Source organism: Lissotriton helveticus, chromosome 11, assembly GCF_964261635.1.
Source record: "Lissotriton helveticus chromosome 11, aLisHel1.1, whole genome shotgun sequence".
Classification (NCBI taxonomy): domain Eukaryota; kingdom Metazoa; phylum Chordata; class Amphibia; order Caudata; family Salamandridae; genus Lissotriton; species Lissotriton helveticus.
In genome coordinates, this window is record NC_136072.1 from 210449304 (window position 1) to 210469666 (window position 20363).

Below are 20363 nucleotides of genomic sequence, written 5' to 3' on the forward strand. Positions count from 1 at the left end.
TCGAGTCGGCGGTCGTTCAAATCCAGAGGGGCACCAGGCAGGGTTGCCCCTGTTCACCTTTATTATTTTCTTTATATATTGAACCCTTTTTAAGGATGTTAGAATCTAACACTGGGATCGTACCAATGAGTATACAAACTTATAAATTCAAGGTGCTGGCTTACGCAGACGAGTGGCCGTTGTTACGCCAAATCCAGCAACAGCGATGCAGACGATTGAATATCTAGCTGCAGAGTTTGGCGCTGCTTCTGGCTACAAGCAAAATGCGGCTAAAACTCAGCTGTTAACCGCTAATATTCCTAAATACTCTGATCCAAGGGTTTGGTAAGCGGTAACTTATTTGGGGGTTAAGTTGAGGGCCTCTACAACTGCTCTGGTTAAATCGAATTGGGAGTCTCTTTTGCTAGGTGTGAAGAAACAGCTAGACCGGGCAGAATGCTTGCATCTTTCCTTCGTAGGACGAACTCATTTATTAAAAATTATGATTCTCCCGAAAATTCTGTATTTCTTTAGATGCGTCCCCTTGGAAGTCCCCAAGGCGAGTGTGGCGCAGCTCCAAACAATATGTATGCGTTTTATGTGGTCTGGGCGCAAGGCCCGACGCGCTGGACGATATATATGATATTACCAAGGAATTTGGTGGCTGGGCGGTCCCAGGCTTTATGCTATATCACTACACTTGTTTGATTCAAGGGATGAATATCTTATTCACCGGGATAGACCTGATGGATCTGGCAGAATGTCCATCTATATATCAAATGCTATTGGGGGTAAAAGCAAAAAATTGTCTGTTCCTGCACCTAGATTGGAGCTATTACAAGCGGACGCGCTTTAAGGTTTTGGCAGCTGCGTATAGGGTTTGGAGAATAGTAAGGGGTATGGTTGGCTTGGAAAAAAAATTCATGGTACACACCATTGGTATCCCCAATATTTCTCCCAGTAGATCTGTGGACCGGGTGGTGCATATTTGGCGGGCTAAGCGAATAAGGGTGGTGGGAGACCTTTATTCTCAAGGCTGTCTCAAATCTTTCGAACAATTGCGGAAACAGTATCACCTCCCTTGGGAGAATTTTGTCAAATATCTGCAGATTAGAAATTATCTGGTCAACAGTGGAGCTGTTATCCAACCTAATTCTTTGATAGAAGATAATATGAAGTCGGCAAGGATTGGCACATTATACGGGCATATGCTGAGCATTAAGATTGATGATATTGAGCAACAAAATGTTAAATGGGGGATTAAACTGGGTAGGCAGGATATACAAATAGAAATCTCTTTGGGGATGGCTAAAAATGAATTCTTGTCTGCAAAATTGTCTGCTCAGCATTTTAAATCTCTTTTTAATCTGTACTATACACCGGATAAGGTTTCAAGATGGCCAGGGGATGCAATTGGGAAATGTTTCCGGTGTGGTTTGGTACCTGCAGATGATGTCCATATCTTTGTTGACTGCCCGGCTTTAGCATGTTTATTGAAACAGATTGAAAAATGTTTATCAGAGATCATTGGTAATCCAATCCAGCTAACTGTGACACAGATTCTTCTAGGTGTAGAAATGGGATTGGGGGACTCCGTAGTATTTATGCAGCATGTGAATTTAATATTTTTAGCGACTGCGGTGTATAGACTTTGTATAGCTTCTTCTTGGCTGCAACAAGAGCCGCCTCCTTTTGAGGTATGGAGGGAACGGTTTTTTGCAGTTTTCAATATGGAATAAAGTCTGTATGCCCTCAAAGGCCCTCGGAAGAAGAAGCTGGGTGAGCAAATCTGGGGCGCAGTCTCGCATTACCTGGCGCCTGCAACTTGATCCTCTGCCGTCCGTAATTAATTCATTTGTTTTGTATAAGTTAAGTATGTAACTCCTATTGTTCCACAATGTATGTTCGAATCGAAGACTGCTGGCAGCGTTTTTTTTTGTTGTTGTTTTTTTTTCCTTTTTTTTGTTGTCCGCTGGTTGATTGCATCTTTTAGTGTTATTAACCCTATTGTGTTTTTATACCAGTGGAGTAGAATGTCTCATCCCTACTGTCTCCTGTATTTTCCCCAAAAAAAAAAATTTAAAAAAATGAATATTATGCCAAACCAAGCCCACTAAAGGTCATGCACTAATCAAATATGCTTATTGAGAGAAATAAAAGAGAGCCTTTCTGCAGAGTGGTTTAGCACGCCTATGATTAAGATGTTCTCACATCGAAACGCATCAGGCTACTGAACAATCTGTGCTGCCAAGGAGCTTTCAGAAATGTGAAGTCCTGTCGAACGGCCTCCCGCGAGTGCACCGCCAAGCTTTCGGGTATTTTGTTGTAATATATAGCTAGACCCTGCATGTGAACAAGGGCTGCAAAGCCCGAAACGCGTCATGGTTGGTTGGTTCATGAAAAAACTGAAAAAATAAACTTACCTGGAAAGAATTTGTGGTCTGTCTCCTGCTTCGCCGGTCCTGAGGGATTGGAGGTGGTATTGCGGAGTTCCTGCTGATATATATATATATATATATATATATATATATATATATTATATTATATATATATATATATATCTCAGCGCTCCGTTGTCACTCCCACTGCCAGTGCACTCTTTCAGGCGGGTGCTGGGTACGGTCGTGACTGACCGATTTAAATTGAAGCTCATTTTTCCTCCGAGTATCGTAAGAGAAAATACCGCACTCAAGGTGGGGGGCTCACACAAGACTTTTATTTGGCAAACCAAGGAACAAACGTTTCAGCGCGGAGCCTTCTTCTGTGTTATTCATGTAATCATAAGACAGTGTTTATAAAACATTTGTTCAAAAACGGGCAGTAAAATGAAAAAGGGACCAATTGCCTCTGACAAATTCAAGCGCCATTTTGGAGAGGCTAACCATCTACATTGCTGTCTATACAGATTAGTCTATACATTTTGTAGATAGTATTTTGACTGTGATCACAACGTGAACCATATGAAGCGCTTAGATGCGCTAAAATATTCCGCATAATGTTTGCATAAATTTAGTCATGTTGCGGACCACAGGCACAACCACATCTAGCCGTGTATCGGCAGATGTCCCCTTTCCTAGATGTCATTACAGACTGCCACTATATATTTGAAATTCATGCTATTTACAACTCTTTAGCGAAACTACAAAATAAATACATAAAGATCATGATAGTCACTGGAAAATACACTTAATCAACACTATATCTTTCAATGTTAATAAACAAGCAAAGTCATTCAAAAATGATAATTATAAAGTGCAAAGTCAATTTTCCAAAAATGGCAAAGGTTTGAGTTAGCAGCAGGGATCAGCTTTTCCTAATCTTCACAATTCATTTAGTTGAGATTTCATCACATACTAATTTTCTTCTCCTGTTGTTGTCATCATTTACCTAGTTGCACCCCTAATTCCTCCCCACAGTTCAGTTATCTGGGATGCTTCGTTGAGAGATCAATAATGTACCTCGACTCAAGGCGTCTAAGAGTGCGAAGTCTATCTCCTCCACGCGGGTTCAGTGGAGCATGGTTCTGTCCTTGCAATGAAACTCTGCAAAGTGGCGTGCCACAGGGTATGCGGGTTCTGCCTTTTCTGTTGCCCTCTGATGTTCTAAAATTCTAATCTTTAATTGATGAATCGTGCTGCCGATGTATTTTAGGCCGCATGGACAAACTAGGCAGTATATCGCGTATGTGGTGCTGCATGTTAAAAATTTCAAGATGACCTTCATCATGCCTGTGTCTGGTACATTATAGTTTAGGACCCTTTTACTCTGTGCGCAAGCCTTGCATCTATTGCACGGAAAAAATCCCTTCATCTCTCTCAACGTATTAGATCTTTGCTGTGTAACATCAAGATGACTCTTCACTAGCATATCCTTAAGCGATCTAGCTTTGCTAAATGTCACCAAAGGATGAGGTGGAATATCATCCTTGATGACATTGTCCGTTTTTAAAATGGACCAATGTTTTTTAAGCAGTTTTTTCAAATGGTTAGCCTCCGAAGAGTACGGAGTGACCATTCTGAATTTGCCCTGGTTGTTACTAGTTGCCTTGCTCGTCTTTCTTCCATCCATAAGAGGTTTCTCCCTTGGGATCCGTCTGACTTTTTGTAGAGCTTTCTCTAAAAGTGCGCAATCATTCAATCTCACAGTAAATCTTGCCACACTTTCAGATGCCGCTCCCTCAAAGTCTTCCTCTCTTGTGCAATTTCTTTTTAACCTGGGGAACTCCCCATAGGGGATACTCTGAATCAATTTGCTTGGATGGCTACTCCTGGCAAAAAGGACTGAGTTTCCGGCAGTTGTTTTTCGAAAAAGTGCAGTTTGTACTGCATTATCTTCCACAAATACTTTCAGGTCCAGATAGTCCGCTGCCACCGGACTTACTGTACCTGAAAAGTGAAGATTTAAATCATTCTCATTTAAGATCCTAATATACTCATGAGCTGATGCTTGTGTGCCTTGCCATACGATGAACAAGTCATCAATATATCTGTGCCACTGCACTACCCTGCCCAGCTCCCTGCACTCCACGGTTCTGGGCACCCGCTCCTCCCACCAGCCAATGAACAGGTTCGCATAGCTGGGGGCAAAGCAGGTGCCCATTGCTGTTCCGGAGGTCTGTCTGTAAAATTGGTCTTCAAATAAAAAAATGTTGTTTCTCAGACAGAAATCTATGCATTTGAGTAGCATTTGATTGTGTAGTGCAAATCTTGACTGACGTTTCTCAAGTTCAAATTGCACAGCTTTTAGACCTAATGAATGCTCTATACAGGTGTACAAACTTGTGATGTCAAGTACAATCAATACTTAGCTAGCATCCCATTTCAAAAAGGACATTTTGTTAAGGAAATGCTTCGTATCTTTTGTGTAAGAGTCCAATTGTGCAACCAAAGGAAACAAAAAATAGTCAATAAACCTGGATAAGTGTTCTGTTAGACTGCCCATTGAAGATATTATCGGTCTTCCCGGTGGATCTATCTTATCTTTGTGCAATTTGGGAATGTGATAAAATTTGGGGATCACAGGATGGTTTATACAGAGAAAAAAATTCTCTTCTGTCCCTAACATGGAATTCGTGTACCATTTGTTGATAAGCTGATCATATGATTTAATACTCCTCTGATACACTTGTTCCGTTGTTTTCTCATAATATCCCTACATAGTGAAAGAAACTAAATATTTCTTACTAAGCTTTGAAAAGCAAACCATCCAGTGGCCTGGGACAGTAAGGAGAAATTATGGCACCAGCCATTCATACTGCCCAGTGCTCCTCAATTGCCTCAGGAACTGATGTAGAGGCCTAGAAATGTGCTATGCAGGTTGAGCCATGTTTTTGCCATTTGTTTCCACCAAAATGTATATGCAAACTGAGAAGCTTTGGAGTTGTGCCTTGATTGATGAGCTTTGATGGAAAATGCACAGGAACTGCCATTTGAACCATAATCTACCAGTGTGTTGTGCTGGTTCAGAGAACACTGATATTTCAACTCTCTAGAAGGTTCAACAAATACCAGAGAGTCCCAAACAAGAGTTTGCATGGGGGTCAGATAACACCATCTAACTCATAATCAGGGCCATTGTGAGAAAATATCGTCATGTATTCCTATATATGTTATTGTTTTATATAAATATGACAAAGAATGCAATGATATATTCTATAAACAAATATGGATGTTGTTTCTTAAAGGTGTGGAGTATCCATTGATCTCTAATTTGCTTGCTAAATTTTATGGCTCTAGTAGGTCGTACAATTGCACATTTTGCAAAGCATAACCTCGCTTTTAGTTCTGGCAACTGGACATGGGATTTTGGAAGAATAGTGAGCTCAGTATTGTATTCATTTATTGTATCCACCTTCTCGAGAATACCTTGCACTTCCTCGGGGAAAAGATGCTACCACCTGCCTATTAGCTTAGTTTGCACTGAAAGTGACATGTTTCTGATACTTGATTAGGTTCTATAAACTTGTTTTGAAAGAAAACCTATATAAGCCATTATAAATCCCGTGCATGTTTCTAGTGAGAGCTTTGGTCAGTTGAAATGATAATTGTCTTAATTATTTTGCTGTGATACTTGCTATTGAGCATTAAACTTAGTTTAGATTTAGGCTTCCCAACATGTTGTATGTTGTGATTCACAATAGAATCATATCATATAAGAAGATAAAATTACATAAAGGGAATTATATAACCGTACATTGTAAAGATTATGAATATCCAGAATTTTTGAAATTATGCAAAACTAAAATTGTTATTTAGAGATGGAGTTGAATCACCACTTGCCTGTGTTCATTTTGACATTTGTAGGACTTCACTGATGTTGTTTATGTATATGGTTAATGGAATGCTCACATATCAATTTATTGTTTACAAGACTGTATTTGAAGCCGTTTTGATATTGTGTGTGTAATTCTTTTAGAGCATTTACCTAATCCATTTAAATATGCTTTCTAGGCAACAGACTTTGATTTATAGACAATTTTAATGTGGAGGAAAACATATGTTATTTCCAGGACGAATCGATCTTTATTGAAACAAGTGTTGGCAATGTTTGATTGCTAATAAAAGACTATTGCACAATTCAAAATGAATTATTTCGAAATTAAATGATAAACACTATGGTGATGTAAACTTCAACGTATGGCCAGTGTGAGGATAAACTATGTATTTATAGGGGTATGAGATTAGCAACAAATCATACCAAACAGAAAGGGCATCTATTCAGGTCTAATTTTAGTTGCCATAAAGTTAGGATTGCAACAGCAGTGTAGTGTGACCTGCGACACATTACGTTTTATTGTACATTCAATTTTGAAGTTTCAACAATAAAGACCAATTGCAAAGTATGTTGAGCATAATCTTGTGTGCACTCATCCAAAAATAGATGCCAAACATAATGCCCCCCCCACCCATTTTTTCATCCCAGAAAGGAGTAGTTACTGACTACAGGACAGGGAAGCTGGAAACCTGGGAAATTGATGTGAACTCTTGGTTGTGAAATGAAGAAGTAGATAAAGAAAGAAAATGTGGACTTTTACTTCATAAAAACATTTAATACCTGCCACAAAAAGGTCAGAATATAATATAAACAGATATCGACTGTACTAAATATAATTTACAGAAATAATATCCAAGTAGGTGTAAATGATCCATTAACTCCAGCAGGGCAATATTTTTGTAATCCATATTAAAAACATGACATCTAAGCCAGACAATTTAATAATTTTTTGACTATGATATTCTTGTAACACACTCATGTAAAAGTAAGATCAGCACTACCACCTAAGGAGAGTTGTTCTGTTGGTTACTGAGGTCTCAAGACCATCATTATACAAAGTCAATAGTAAAATATTTACCTACTGCACAGACAATGCAATATAGAGACAGATTACTTTATCTGCAAAGGAGATATTTTTTGCGGGTATCTTAATCCCATGCTAGCAAGGAGAGGGTTACTAGGCAGAGGTACTTTGAAGCTGCACCCCTCCTAGACAGAGAGAAGGAATATCTGGGTCTCTCTGCAGAATACTGTATCCAGTTTCAAGAGAATTGAGCAAGCTGTTGATAAAAGTAATGTTAGAGAGTGGAGGACAGTGATGGTAATTACCAGAAACAGTAGGCCTACACCATCCGCTTCAAACCCTGCGTTCGGGAGCGTGCAGGAACGGTTCCAATTTCTTGAGGATAGGTGTAGAACATGAATACATTTCATGGATATTGTACATGAAAAGAGAAAGGAAATTAAAATATATTTGTGAAATATCACTATAGCAGTAAACCTATGTATGCAAAATATCTGACATTCGGAGAGTCCTCGCTTGCATTGTTAGGAAACACACTCATACACCAGGATTATACGTGAACATCATACGAATCTGGAAATAATAGATAAAATTCATAAACAATATAGATATTAGGATGGGTGTTATGAGAATCAAGCAGGCATAAATCACTGGAATCTTGATATTTGTCACATATTCAGAGTTTTAGGACTTGCTTTTCTTGTAGTTTGGAGAACAAGAGAATGAGTGAAAATGTAGCAGGTTCTTCAAATTGATTCAGAGTATTCAAATACTGGAATAGCGAAACTTTTCAAATATTCCAGAACTAAGCATGATACCAGAATATTTTTCAAAACCCTTGTCCAAAAAGAAAAGAATTGTCTAAATATGTTGCATAGAAACATGGCCTTAAGGCATATTTCTAAATGATGGGTGTAAGGATTTTTTTTATTCACCTCAAAGCTTCGAGGTTCATAAATAAATATTTGAGAGTTTTGGGTTTCCCAAACAATTATTCACAATATTAAAAAAACTCTAAGAGTCTGGCTATACCAAAAGCTTATTTCCGATGATCAGATCCATTCTTTTCGGCCAAATGCTTTGGGATACTGAGATGCTTGAAGAAAGTGTTATGGCTTTACCCTCATCAGCTCAGAAAACTGTAGTTCAGGCTTTGGCAACCTCACGATTGGAGTACAGTAATGTTCTTTACTTAGGCCTCACCTAGACAAGGCAAAATCACTGACCAGACAGTTAAAAACTCAGCAGCTCGATTGTTACTGAATATCCCTAGATGTTTATCTATCAGGTCAGGTCTGAGGGAACTTCATTGTCTACAGATCGGCAAGCGGATCCAATTTAAGGCCTTGTGTTACACACCTAGGACACTTTCTAATTGCGGTCCATACTATCTTCAAAGTTTAACAAAACCTTTCACCCCCACAAAATCACCGACATTCTGTGATACTCAACAGACACTACCGAGGATCCATAAAGCTAGATATGGGGGTGTTTTTAGGGCTCGCAAGCGAAGCGAAAAGCCCTTTTGTTTAATATATATCTTGCTCCAAAAGGAACAGCATACTACTAAGTTTGTGGACTATCCCTACAGAAGTAGCCTTCTGAAGACAGCTAAAAACATGGCATTTTAATTAATCCCAATATTTTTATCTTTCTTGCCCTCCTATAATCAGAATCCTAGCGCTGGAACGTTGCATTAGAAGCAGTCGCGCACTCTTCAAATTACCATCATCATCATCATTGCAGACATTGAATTTGAGCCGAACGCCTTACTTCACATAACATACTTTATTACTACATAGGAGTTTCCTCGGAATAATCTGCGTTCAACATATCTTTCTTTCTTATTGCACATTCGTTTGTTTGCACAATGTCTTTCTTTCTTGAGAACATGTTCATAAGAGAATCCTTAAACGATTTGCAGAGAAAGAAATATATGAAAGGGTCAAGACATGCATTTAGAGAGGACAGCAACAGAGTGCTCTCCTTCAGGTAAAACAATACCCTTTTGGAGGAACATGCGAAATATAAGTCTCTAGTTTGACTAATAGTGTAGGGAATTCGAGCAAAATGGAAAGGGACAAAGCATGTGAAAAATACAGCAATCACAATAAATACTTTCATGTTCACATTTTTTCTGGGTCCCTTCCGAACACCTTTCGTCCTTTTGTACGATTTATATAATTCCCTCGTGATAAGCACATAACATACAATTATTATAGCTAAATTGATCCAGAATATAAATTGAGAGATGAAATTGACAATTTCGTGCCACACCAAACCAAAATCGGACTTCAGATATGCACATTTCTTTACATTTGAAATGGTGGTCTTTTTATTTGTCAGAATCATGTTTGGGATGGAAAGAGCAAACATTATTATCCATATCGCAGCTGACAAAATCTTGGCATACCGGAGACTGCCGGGACCAGCCGTTTTAAAGGGGTTGACGGTTTTCTGATAGCGGTCAATGGTTATCAGTCCAAGGAATGAAATGCTGATGTACATCGTGGTATAAAAGATCACTGAAGTAACCCTGCATACGAAAGCCCGGAGGGACCAGTGGGCCAGTTCAGAATCACTCAGAATCTTGAAGGGGAACGTCATGATCATGAGCAAATCGGAAATCACTGAATTCTTGAGAAATATGATAAAGTTTGATTTGCTGGGGATTTGAAAGAAAATTCGCATCGCCAAGCCGTTCATGATGATTCCTACGAAAAACAGAACTGTGTAGAGAATTGGAAAGACAACTTGGCTGACGTAGTTGTCTCTGGAACAAACAAGTTCATTATTGGTGTGGTTGGTAAAGTTGTAAAATGACTGTAGTCCTGGAAAACAAAAAAAAAGATTGTTATCTTTCTGCAAGAGTTTTGAAGTTAAATAATCCACTGCTATAATAATACACAAGCATGTTGGAATGTGATGGCTATATTTTGTAAGCTGGAAGCTGATTAGAAGAAATGTCCTTTAGTGATCAAGGGTGCATTCATGTTAGCAGGATCAAAGATCCTTACGTTTTCCAATTCAAAGTTTAAAAGCCTTTTTCTTACTCCTCACATACTTCCTAATGGGTTGCTAAGTTTAAAAAAAATATGTAGAAGAAAAATCTCACAAAAGTAGATTTTTTTCTGCTAACAACTGCCACAAAAAAGCTCCTTTCAGAAGGCGAATCTTGATCCCAAAAGTGTATCTGTCGGGGAATGTTTTCACCCAAAATGTGCTTTGCAGGAATTTTCACTTGCAGGTGAGGTTATGTGAAGGTGAAAAATTTTGGAGAAATATAATTCTGTACATCTGTGATTAATACGGTCAAGCACAGTCTAAATGTATTCATCGTAAGAGGAGTTTTTTTGTATGGGCCTCTTCTGTCTACAATTAGGTAGACTAAAGCTCATAAGTAATCAAAGAAAATGGGTGAATAAAAAAGGGAAAGAAGAACGGAGGGTTAAAAGGAAGGATGAGTGAAAGGATGCATTGGTAGGTAAAATGATGGGCAAAAGCGTATTTATATGTGAAAGGATGGATAGGTGAAAGAATAGGTGAAAGGGTAGAAGGGTGAAAGGATGTGTGGGAGGGTAAAAGGATGGTTGAAAGGATCCATGGGTAAATGAAAGGTTGGGTGAATGGGTGAATTGGTGAAGGGATGCACGGGTGAATGGAAAGATGGATTATTCAGCTGTGGGTCCTTCAAAATGGTGGAAGAGTGTAACCCCACTGCTTACTCAGAGCCAGCAAATGAAAAATAAAACGATGTTCCTGAATTGTTTTACTTTTAATATGCCAGCTCTGAGCCAGCGCTGTGAAGAGGGTCGTCGCAGAGGCATGGGAGTCCGAGGAGGAGTGCTCTGTGCACTCCCTAAGAGAGCATTAGTATTTGGCCAGCCTTCTCAAGCCTTTAGTAGAAGAGAGTGAGAGAAATAAAATGAAAGAAAAAAGCAGTAGTTATAATTACAGGATTGGAGAAAAACAGAGTGAAGGTCATGGCAGCAGAGAACAAATGGTGGCAACGTCAAGTAAGCTAGCAAACAAGCATTAGCATTGCAATAGGTCTCACATTTGTCAGAGTTAGAGCTATTGGCGCTGTGAATAAAAATTTATTTTACCTCTGTGTTTTGGTTTGGAGTGTAGTGCATGAATGAACAGAGACACAGTTTCAGCACTGACTAGAGTACTTAGAATGAGGAATTACCGACTAGACCAGAAAAGCAGCTAGAAGCAGTGCTTAGATGACTTAGAATGAGGAATTACCGACTGGACCAGAGAAGCAGCTAGCAGCTCTTTCTAAAGGACTTAGAATGAGGCAGTACCACTGGCACCAGCAAAGCAGGTGAAGCTCAGCCCAGATGACTTAAAAAGAGGAATTACCATTGAGACCAGAGAAGCAGCTAGCAGGACTCTCTAGAGGACTTAGAATGAGGAAGTACCACTGGGACCAGAGAAGCAGTTGCAGCGCTACCTAGCAGACTAATAATTAGGAAATATTTATTGGCTCATATGACACCAATTTAGCTGATTCCAACTTGTTTTCTCAATGGTGGTGAAATCTGGGGCTGCACCAATGGGGATATAGTCTTCTACTGCTCTCAAAATAATGTGGTCCAAAAGCAGAAGGGGGGACTGTATTTTTGGCCTTAATGTGGTGTACATATCCCTTTGTAATCCTTCTCTAAATTATGCCCTAAGCCTTTCGTGCAGGTGTGGCCATGGTGCTGCACTGATGTAAATGGTGATACCCTGTAGATAATCTGTGATTATAGCTGCCATTATTTAAATGAACTCTGTGATCATGTGACCACAGCAGAAATAGTCTGCATCTGGCTCTGCGAGGCAAGGACGGGAAATGGCGACACATCTTACTTCTCTCTAAATAATGTAGGCATGCACAATGAGATTTAATTCAGGCACCAAGTCAATGCACTTTGCTGGTATTAGCCAGCCAAATATTTTCTGGACCCTGTTGTGTTAACACTTGAAAAAATAAATCAATGTGAATAGTTTGGATAAATATTACGCGACCTAAGGTATTTTCCCCAAAAACACTCCTTCGCCCAGTGCAGTGCAGACAGAAAGAAAAGCAGCTAACGGAAACAGGCATATTTTCAAAAAGTCTCACTATTTTCTGCAAACATCATACTGAAAAACTCTCTAAAGTAACAAGGAAGAATTATTGTTTTTATGTATAGCAGTGGTGGGCCCAACATGCTACTTTCTGCAAACCCTGTCAGTATGTGATCTCTGCTGAAGAGTGGACGGCTGGAACAGGTCCAGACTTTCAACTCCCAGATTAAGAATGAGTCATGGACGCTCCAAACCCAGAAGTTCTTAATGATTCTTCCTATTAAATGAATCTGTCAATCCAACAGGGAAGTCCCACAGGGACGTGGCATTTGAAAGATTCATTACCGTACTTAACCCATGCCCTCTGCCCTTTTAAAGGATTAGATCCTACTTGAAAAAATCTAATTTATATGAAGAAACTGTTTAAAATTAAAGTGCTCGTTGTAATGCAAAGACATGCAAATAGTTGGATGCTTGCATCTCCATGTCAACAAATTATACATAAAGGGGAGATTAACTAGCATTTCGTACTTGAATACATTTGTAAAGAATAATTACATTATTGTTTTTTTTGGGCTAAACATTAGCGTACTTGGATTTTTGTTTTTGAAATGTGAGAGATTTCTGTAGCTTTGTGGCCTATGGGAGCTTCTGTTACTCACATTTCCAATAATCACGTTCTAACACTAATCGTGTTTAGCACTCCAGGATAAAGGAAAACTGAAGCTGTGGCATGCTGGACCCTGCATCAACCCATGCTCTCCAGGCAGAAATGAACACACAGAGGGAAAAAGCAGCAAGGCATAGTAAATCCAGCCAAGGAGAAACATCTAGAAAGAGAATAGAAGAGATATCCTGGTGGAGGCAGCCATGCGTGCAGGGAAAAATCAATCAAAGGAATGCACACTTAAAAGGGTAAAGTGGATGGTGATACCTGGGTCTGCCTATATCCCTACAACATAATAAAACAGTGCTATAGGGAAGATCGAAAGAAGCACGGAATTGGCAGAAGGATATAGTGATCCGGTCCCAAACAAATCCACAGATCTTTAAAAAGTGATCATCAGAAGCAACGGCTTACATGAGTACCAGTTACATTACAAATGCATGCATTTGAATGGTGTTGTAATTACACATTGTTAGACTTGGCATCTTTTGGTGTGTTTCCCCTGACCTTTTCTTTCTGACCTCCCAGTTTTTACTCTGTTTTGCTGTTTTAGTGTCTCTGCGCACTTTATCACTGCTGTCCAGTGTTAAAGTGCAAGTGCTCCTGTTGTAAATTGTTATTATGGATTGGTGTTTCCATGATTGACTGTTTGATTTACCCATCAGTCCCTAGTACAGTGCACCACGTGTGCCCAGGGCCTGTAAATCAAATGCTGCCAGTGGGCTTGCAACACAGATTGTGCCACGCACACAAGCAGCCTATAAATGTAACTCTGGCCTGCCATTGCAGAGCCTGTGCACAGTCTGTTACTGCCTTGTCGGCTTGGCAAGTGCACCACCTTGCCACGCCCTAACCTTCCCTTTCCGTACATGTTAGTCACCCCTAAGGTAGGCCCAAGGTACCCCTGTGGGCAGGGTGCAGTGTATGTGAAAGGTAGGACTTGCCCTTGTGAGTGTGGCATGTCCTGATAGTGAATTACTGCCAAATTCGTTTTTCACTATTGCAAGGCTACCTGTTCCCATAGGACAGCATGGGGAGTTTGTTTATAACATCTTATAAACATAACTGCCCCTGGGAACAAGGTATAGAAATAAAGTGTAGTATGCCTGAATTCAGAATCTAAAGATGCATCTTTTAGGGAAGGTGATTTTTACCTACCGTGTTTGAAGGTAAGTATTTTCTTGCTCACCCATCCATTGTGCCTCTGCTGGGTTTGTGGATTGACTGTCTAGCTTTGGAATGACAGGGGCTGGGGAGGAGCAGAATCTCCAGGGAATCTAGATGGGTCAGGGATGGGCTGAAAATACCTGGGCTGCATTTAGAGTAGGGGGAGGAGATTTCCTTTTCATCTGAATGGGCCTGGTCTGCCTCTGTCAATCCTGTCACCACCTCCTGCCAGGAAGATGCACCAGAGAGAACAGAACTGGTTCTGGTTGGGCACAGACACTCTCTGCCTGAGCGGACCAAGAATTGTGGGCTGTGAAAAGTGGGGCCCAAACCCCTTACTCTAGAACTGTTTTGGACCAAGACGAATGCCAAGAAGAAGAGCTGGAGAAGCTGTGAGGAGGAACTACCACTTTGTTGAGTGCTTTGGTGTGTTGGCCTGCAGTGGCTACTTCTGTTTCGGGCAGTAAAAAGACTGGAGTTGAACTTTCTACAACTTAATTATTGAGTACTACAAGGGCTTGAGGTAGAGCTTGCCCCCTGTTCAAGAAGTCTCAGGAAAATCAAATACTTCAAGTTCTTCTGCCATCAGCACTGTTCTTCTGTTGTGCTGCAACAGACTAAAAGCAACCAGACGCCGTCTACGATGCCACTGCCGATTCCGTGTCCTGCATGCTCTGCCACAGAGCTGCTGCTTGCACCGAATCCTGTAGACACTGCACTCCGCACCGCCTCACTTCACAATGTCGCCCTCGTATCCCCGATGATGCCACTCCATGCCGACATCGACGCCCCTGCTTGCACCGTGGTTCAAGGGCACCATTCGTAAGTTACACGAAGCACCGTCCTCATCCCGCACAGCAGCCTTGGCCTAACAACGCGGGCACCATTGACTCCAATTCATCAGCCGACGACAGCACTTCAGCAACGACGCCATGGCTGCTTGCACCGTGACCTGCCAGCATCCTGACAAGCACTGCATCACTTTGCACCGCAGCCTTGGTCTTCCCGATGCAGCTGGACAATTATCACCTAGCCGCTGCCCGGACCGCGACCTCCGGGCACTGCATGCCGCACCACTGCACTTTGCACTGCAGCACCTGACGCCAGCGCTCCTGACTTCAACCACGAGGAGTTCGATCTGCAACGCATGTGACTTCGAGGGCCCGACGACTCCTGAACCGACCTCCGGAACCAACGACTGCGGACGCCGTGCTTTCAGAGTTCAATGAGAGGTCGCCGATGCCCTGCATTTCTAAAGGTACTGTTTTGTAGGGGTGGGTGGAATTTGCGTATTTGCGTTACCAAAATCTCTGCGAGCTGGTAAAAAATCTCTGCGAACACGCTGAAATACCGCAAACACGCGGAATTGCTTGTTCTAGATGCTTATTTACTGTTCGCAATCACTGTTTGCTGCTCAGGGAGAAATATCTCGCGAACACGCATTGTGAGAACGTGAACAAGTAAAATATTTCGCAAAGTTGCGGAAAAGCAGAATTTTGGGCAATTTCGCGTTCTCCGCGGAACGTGAAATTACCCAAATTCCGCAAATTCCGTGAACGGAACGGAATTTACTGCCCAGGCCTACTGTTTTGCAGGTCTTCCTAACACCGTAGCTGGCCCAGGATGCTGCGATCAGCCAGTACTGTTTGGATTTGTTGTTCACTATGCTGTGATAGCCCCAGACAGAGCTATCGACTGCAAGGAACTTAATTTTGATAACTGAAGATTTCTAAGTACTGTATTGTGGATTTTTATTGGTTTGGTCTTGTCTTAAGTATATGTTTTCAGTTTCAGTTTATAAACTTTATTTTGGTTGTTAAAAAAAACCCATAAAAGTTAGCCTAAATATACAATGGGCAAATAACAACAGCCAGCTTATTGATAATACAAACATAAAATACATGCGCTTGACACCTGGAAACAACAATATTTTGATAATAAATAAGTTATAAAAACCCTTAAAACCAGTCCACAACATTATAAAATAAACTAAGATAAAATCGGCTTCAATTTACAAAAGAACACGAAGTATGGATCACATGTAAAATTATTCAATAAATTAATAGTTCACATGATATTATGAAGTCAAACACATAAAAAATGTACATTTGTTTCACATTTTTGCGTCTAAGCACCCCTACCCAGCCTAAGAATTTAGCAGTTCCAACCACAATTGGGCCTTCAACAGAACATTTTAAAATTCTGAAGGCCTCTAGGCAAGATCTAGTCCCAGATTGGCACATATAGGTTTAAGCCATTTTTTTCTGGGTGCGGTATATGCTTGACAAACAAAAAAGACATGGGTTACTGTTTCTTTAACGTCGGGACAGAAGGGACAATCACTAGTCTTTGCCGTACACCATTTAGAGGTGAAAGAATGTAAAGGCACCAACCCTGAACTGATGAAATAGTTTTCTGTCGCGAGTAGACGTGATGAGATCCCAGTAACCCTCCCATTTAGTTTCGTGTTTTTTATCAATAAAAGCCTTTGTCAAGGAACCATGCGACCAAAGTGAAAACCGCTTCATGGTGGTATGATTCCAATAAGCTGCCTTCAGCTCCATTTTACTAGGAAAAATACTTCCCGTAGGGGTATCCCACAGGTGTTTCAGCTCTAGATCATATAACAGGTTCTTTATGGTAGCAAACCAAAGGATCGTATGTTTTGTGTCCATATCTCTCACCTCTAGGACTGCCTGGGCATAATGCTCAAGTTCGGGAGTAACCTAGAGCCGCCTCCAGTAGGCTAACAACCTGTATCTGGCCACATCTCTAATTGATCGACAGCCCAAATCCAAGAGGAGAGGAACTGTCGGTGTAGATTGGGGGAGACCAATGATGGACCTAAAAAATTTGTTCTGGCCCAACACTAGTTTGTTCAGATTAGAGTGACCCCACAACTATACTTCATATAAGATAGATGCGCCTATTTTGTTGTTATATATCTGCAGAACTAGGGCTATTGGTTTGGTATATGACCGTTTATGCTCTCTGAGCAAAACACCAGAAAGTTGGGTGTGTTTTACAGTGAGACAATCTAATTGGGCTTTCCAATTGAGTTTCCTATCTATTAGAACCCCTAAGTATGTAAATGTCTCCAATTGTTCAAGAGACCCATCACTGATCTTTAAATCCCCGATGACATTCTTTGAATGGTGCAGCACCATGTATTTAGTTTTGTCGACGTTAACTATTAAGTCATGATCTGCACAGAACTCTTAAAACCTTGTCAGGGCTCGCTGGAGGCCCTGCCTAGTTTTTGATAATAGGAGTGTATCGTCAGCGAACATTAAGAGAGGGGTCTTATTGCCAGCTAAACACGGAGCATCTGTGGGATAGTCTTTAAAATAATTTACCACCCCATTTATATAAATCGAGAAGATGGTTGGTGCGAGGACAGATCCCTGCCTCACCCCCTTCTCCACCGGGAACTTTTCCGTAGTTCGACCTGCTGCATCATACCTGACCTGGGCATAATTCTCGGTATGCAGTTTGACCACAAGGGCTAGAAGCTCCAGTGGTAGGCCCAATTTCAAAAGGGTTGACCAAAGCTTAGGACGAGGAACCAGGTTGAATGCTGACTTTAAGTCAACAAAGGCAGCATAGATCACCCCTTTCCGGTGCTGCTGGGATGGTTTCAAGCTTTCCTTGTCCACTGAAGAAATTTGACACGTTTCATTGACTACCTTGTGCTTATTTACATAAGCAAGGTGTTTTCAATATGCTTATACGAAGGGCACAGATGAGGGAGCGATGGGGAACAATGGCATACGCTGATTTCTTTAATTAACACAGCGCTCACTTCACGGGTTTTTGTGCTGTGGGGGGAATGGAGCATATTTAAGAGTTATAGCACAATGCCCATTAAGCAGGCACCATGCTGAGTTACTACATAGTGAAGAGCCAAATAGTTTGAGTAAATAAAAGTAAGTATATTTTGTAAAAAATATGCGCGCAGTTCAAAAATAGGAAATTAATGTTTGCGCGGGAGAGAAGGACGGGGATAAGCAGCATGGACACAGATACCATCAAGCTCAAAATCACTGCTGTGCTGTTACTTATTGCAAATGAAAGGCAGGCCATGAGGAGGGAAGGGCGAGGCTAAGTGACATGAACATTGTTGAGCCCAAAATCACTGCAAGCCCAAAATCAATGCGGCACCGCCATTACTTAATGCAAATGAAAGGCACGACATGAGGAGGGATTGGCGGGGCTAAGTATCACAGACACCGTTCAGCTAAAAAATGATCGTGACACTGTTAATAAATAAATAAAGTCACAGGAAAGTAGCACCAACACTGTGATATGTGTATCAATATAATGCAAATTAATGGCATTAAGAAGGAAGGGTGGGTTAAATGAAACATGGACGCAGATACTGGTGAGCCCAAAATGATTGCAGCGATGTTAATTAATAAATAAAGGTGCACGCTCATGCTGTGCTGGAGGTGGGAGGGGTCTGAACAAATAATATTCCAAACACACCAGCCAGGAAAGGAAAGGCAGCCATAAGCTAAGGGCGAGCTGAGCACCAGTGCTGCTTGTGTCCTGCTTGCAACAGGTGGTAGGAGAAAGTCCTTTAACAAAATAGTGCCCACAAACTGTTAATAAAACCTGCAGAGTAACAACACAGTCCTCATGGGAGGTTACAAAAGTAGAAAAGGCGGTACTAAGGAGTGATTATTAAGCCTATTCACAAATCAAAAGCAACCATTTAAAAAGGACAGTTACATGAGCCATGTAAAAAGATGGGCAGAAAATGGGCGGAGCTTTAAGTCCACACCTGATCACAGCATGTCTCAAAGAGACAGCACAAGCGCTGCCTAGGCAAGACCTAAAAAGTTGATTTGTTTATGTGGGGTTTGCAGCTCACACTGTTTGCACATTTCTTTATGCAGCAGGCCACTGTTTACATGTGCTTTGAATTTGATTTGAGAAATTAGTGGGATGAGATGAGAGATATATGGATGGATTTTGAAACGTTTGCTTCTTCCCCGGTGTAATAGATTGCATGCTACACTGGAAATAATTTATTCTGGCTTAACTGTGTTATGGATCTGTTTGTACTTGCTATTGCTGTCTACTATTTTATTTTAATTGGGATTTATTTTATTTTAATTGCCACTGAATGTTACTGTCTTAATCAAGGCTTAATGTGTTGGATTAAATCCTTCACACTGCATTAACATGCATACACAGTATTTTCATAGTGAAGACATTACAGGTAAAATGGATAGCACAATCAGATAATCTGACAAATGCTGCTGTAAAATGCGTCATGTTGCATGTTTAATACACCATATTATAGCAGGAGAATATTTATAAACATAAACCTGATTCACAAAGGTAACTTATAGTTTTGAGTAGGTGTCCTTCTTTTTAATAATCACACACTGGGCCCAATTCACAGAATGAACTTAAGACTAAATTGTAAACTTACTACTATTTGGTATTCACTGAATGCACTTGCTACTTCTGGCATTCACAGAATGAACTTACTACTTTTGGTATTCACAGAATGAACTTGCTACTTTCGGTATTCACGGAATAGACTTACGACTACTAACTTTACGTCTGCACCGAGGCCGTAATTTCCGCCACCGGGCCGGAATTTACGGCTCTGCGGCAGAATTTACGATTTTGGCCCTCAATTTCCGGCATTGTGCCGTAATTTACGATTCAGGGCCGGAAAATACGATTCCGGGACGGAAGATACAAATTGTGGCAGCTGGTCATGTTAGCCAAGGGTAAACACCTGTCCAAGTGCCGACCATCCCCCACCATGGATCGGCTGATACACTGCAGCCAATCCCAGCCAATAGCTCCATTTTGCCATGATGAATGTTGCCAGTGCCTACCATCCCCCACCATGCTCCAGCTGAAGCCAATTAACACTAATTGACCAGCACCACAAACACATAAAAGCAGCACACATTGAAGGAACAGGTTGGGCCACAGAGAGTTTGTGTCCACAACGCTCACAGTGCCACAGAAAATGGAAATGAGGAGAAAAAGGAATTTTACTGCAGAGGAGACCACCATGCTTGTGGAGTTCATAGTCAGGCACCACAAACGCCTATATGGACTCCCACCCTACTGCACCAGTGGGATACAGAAGGCAGCCCTATGGCAGCAGTTAGCCACTGCTGTCTCAGCATTGGGGGAGGAGAGGCACACAGTACAGGACATGAA

General features: G+C 41.0%; 1 protein-coding gene across 5 annotated transcripts in view; it reads right to left on the reverse strand.

The window, feature by feature from the left end:
- Window positions 1–9049: 9049 nt before the first annotated feature.
- P2RY12 (purinergic receptor P2Y12) overlaps window positions 9050–20363 on the reverse strand; it is a 607067-nt gene continuing 595753 nt past the window's right edge. For all 5 annotated transcript variants that reach the window (XM_078666122.1, XM_078666121.1, XM_078666123.1 and 2 more), the window contains exon 3: window positions 9050–10107. In XM_078666122.1, coding sequence (XP_078522248.1) covers window positions 9071–10107 — 1037 coding nt within the window. In that variant the 3' untranslated portion in view covers window positions 9050–9070. The remainder of the gene's footprint in view (window positions 10108–20363) is intronic.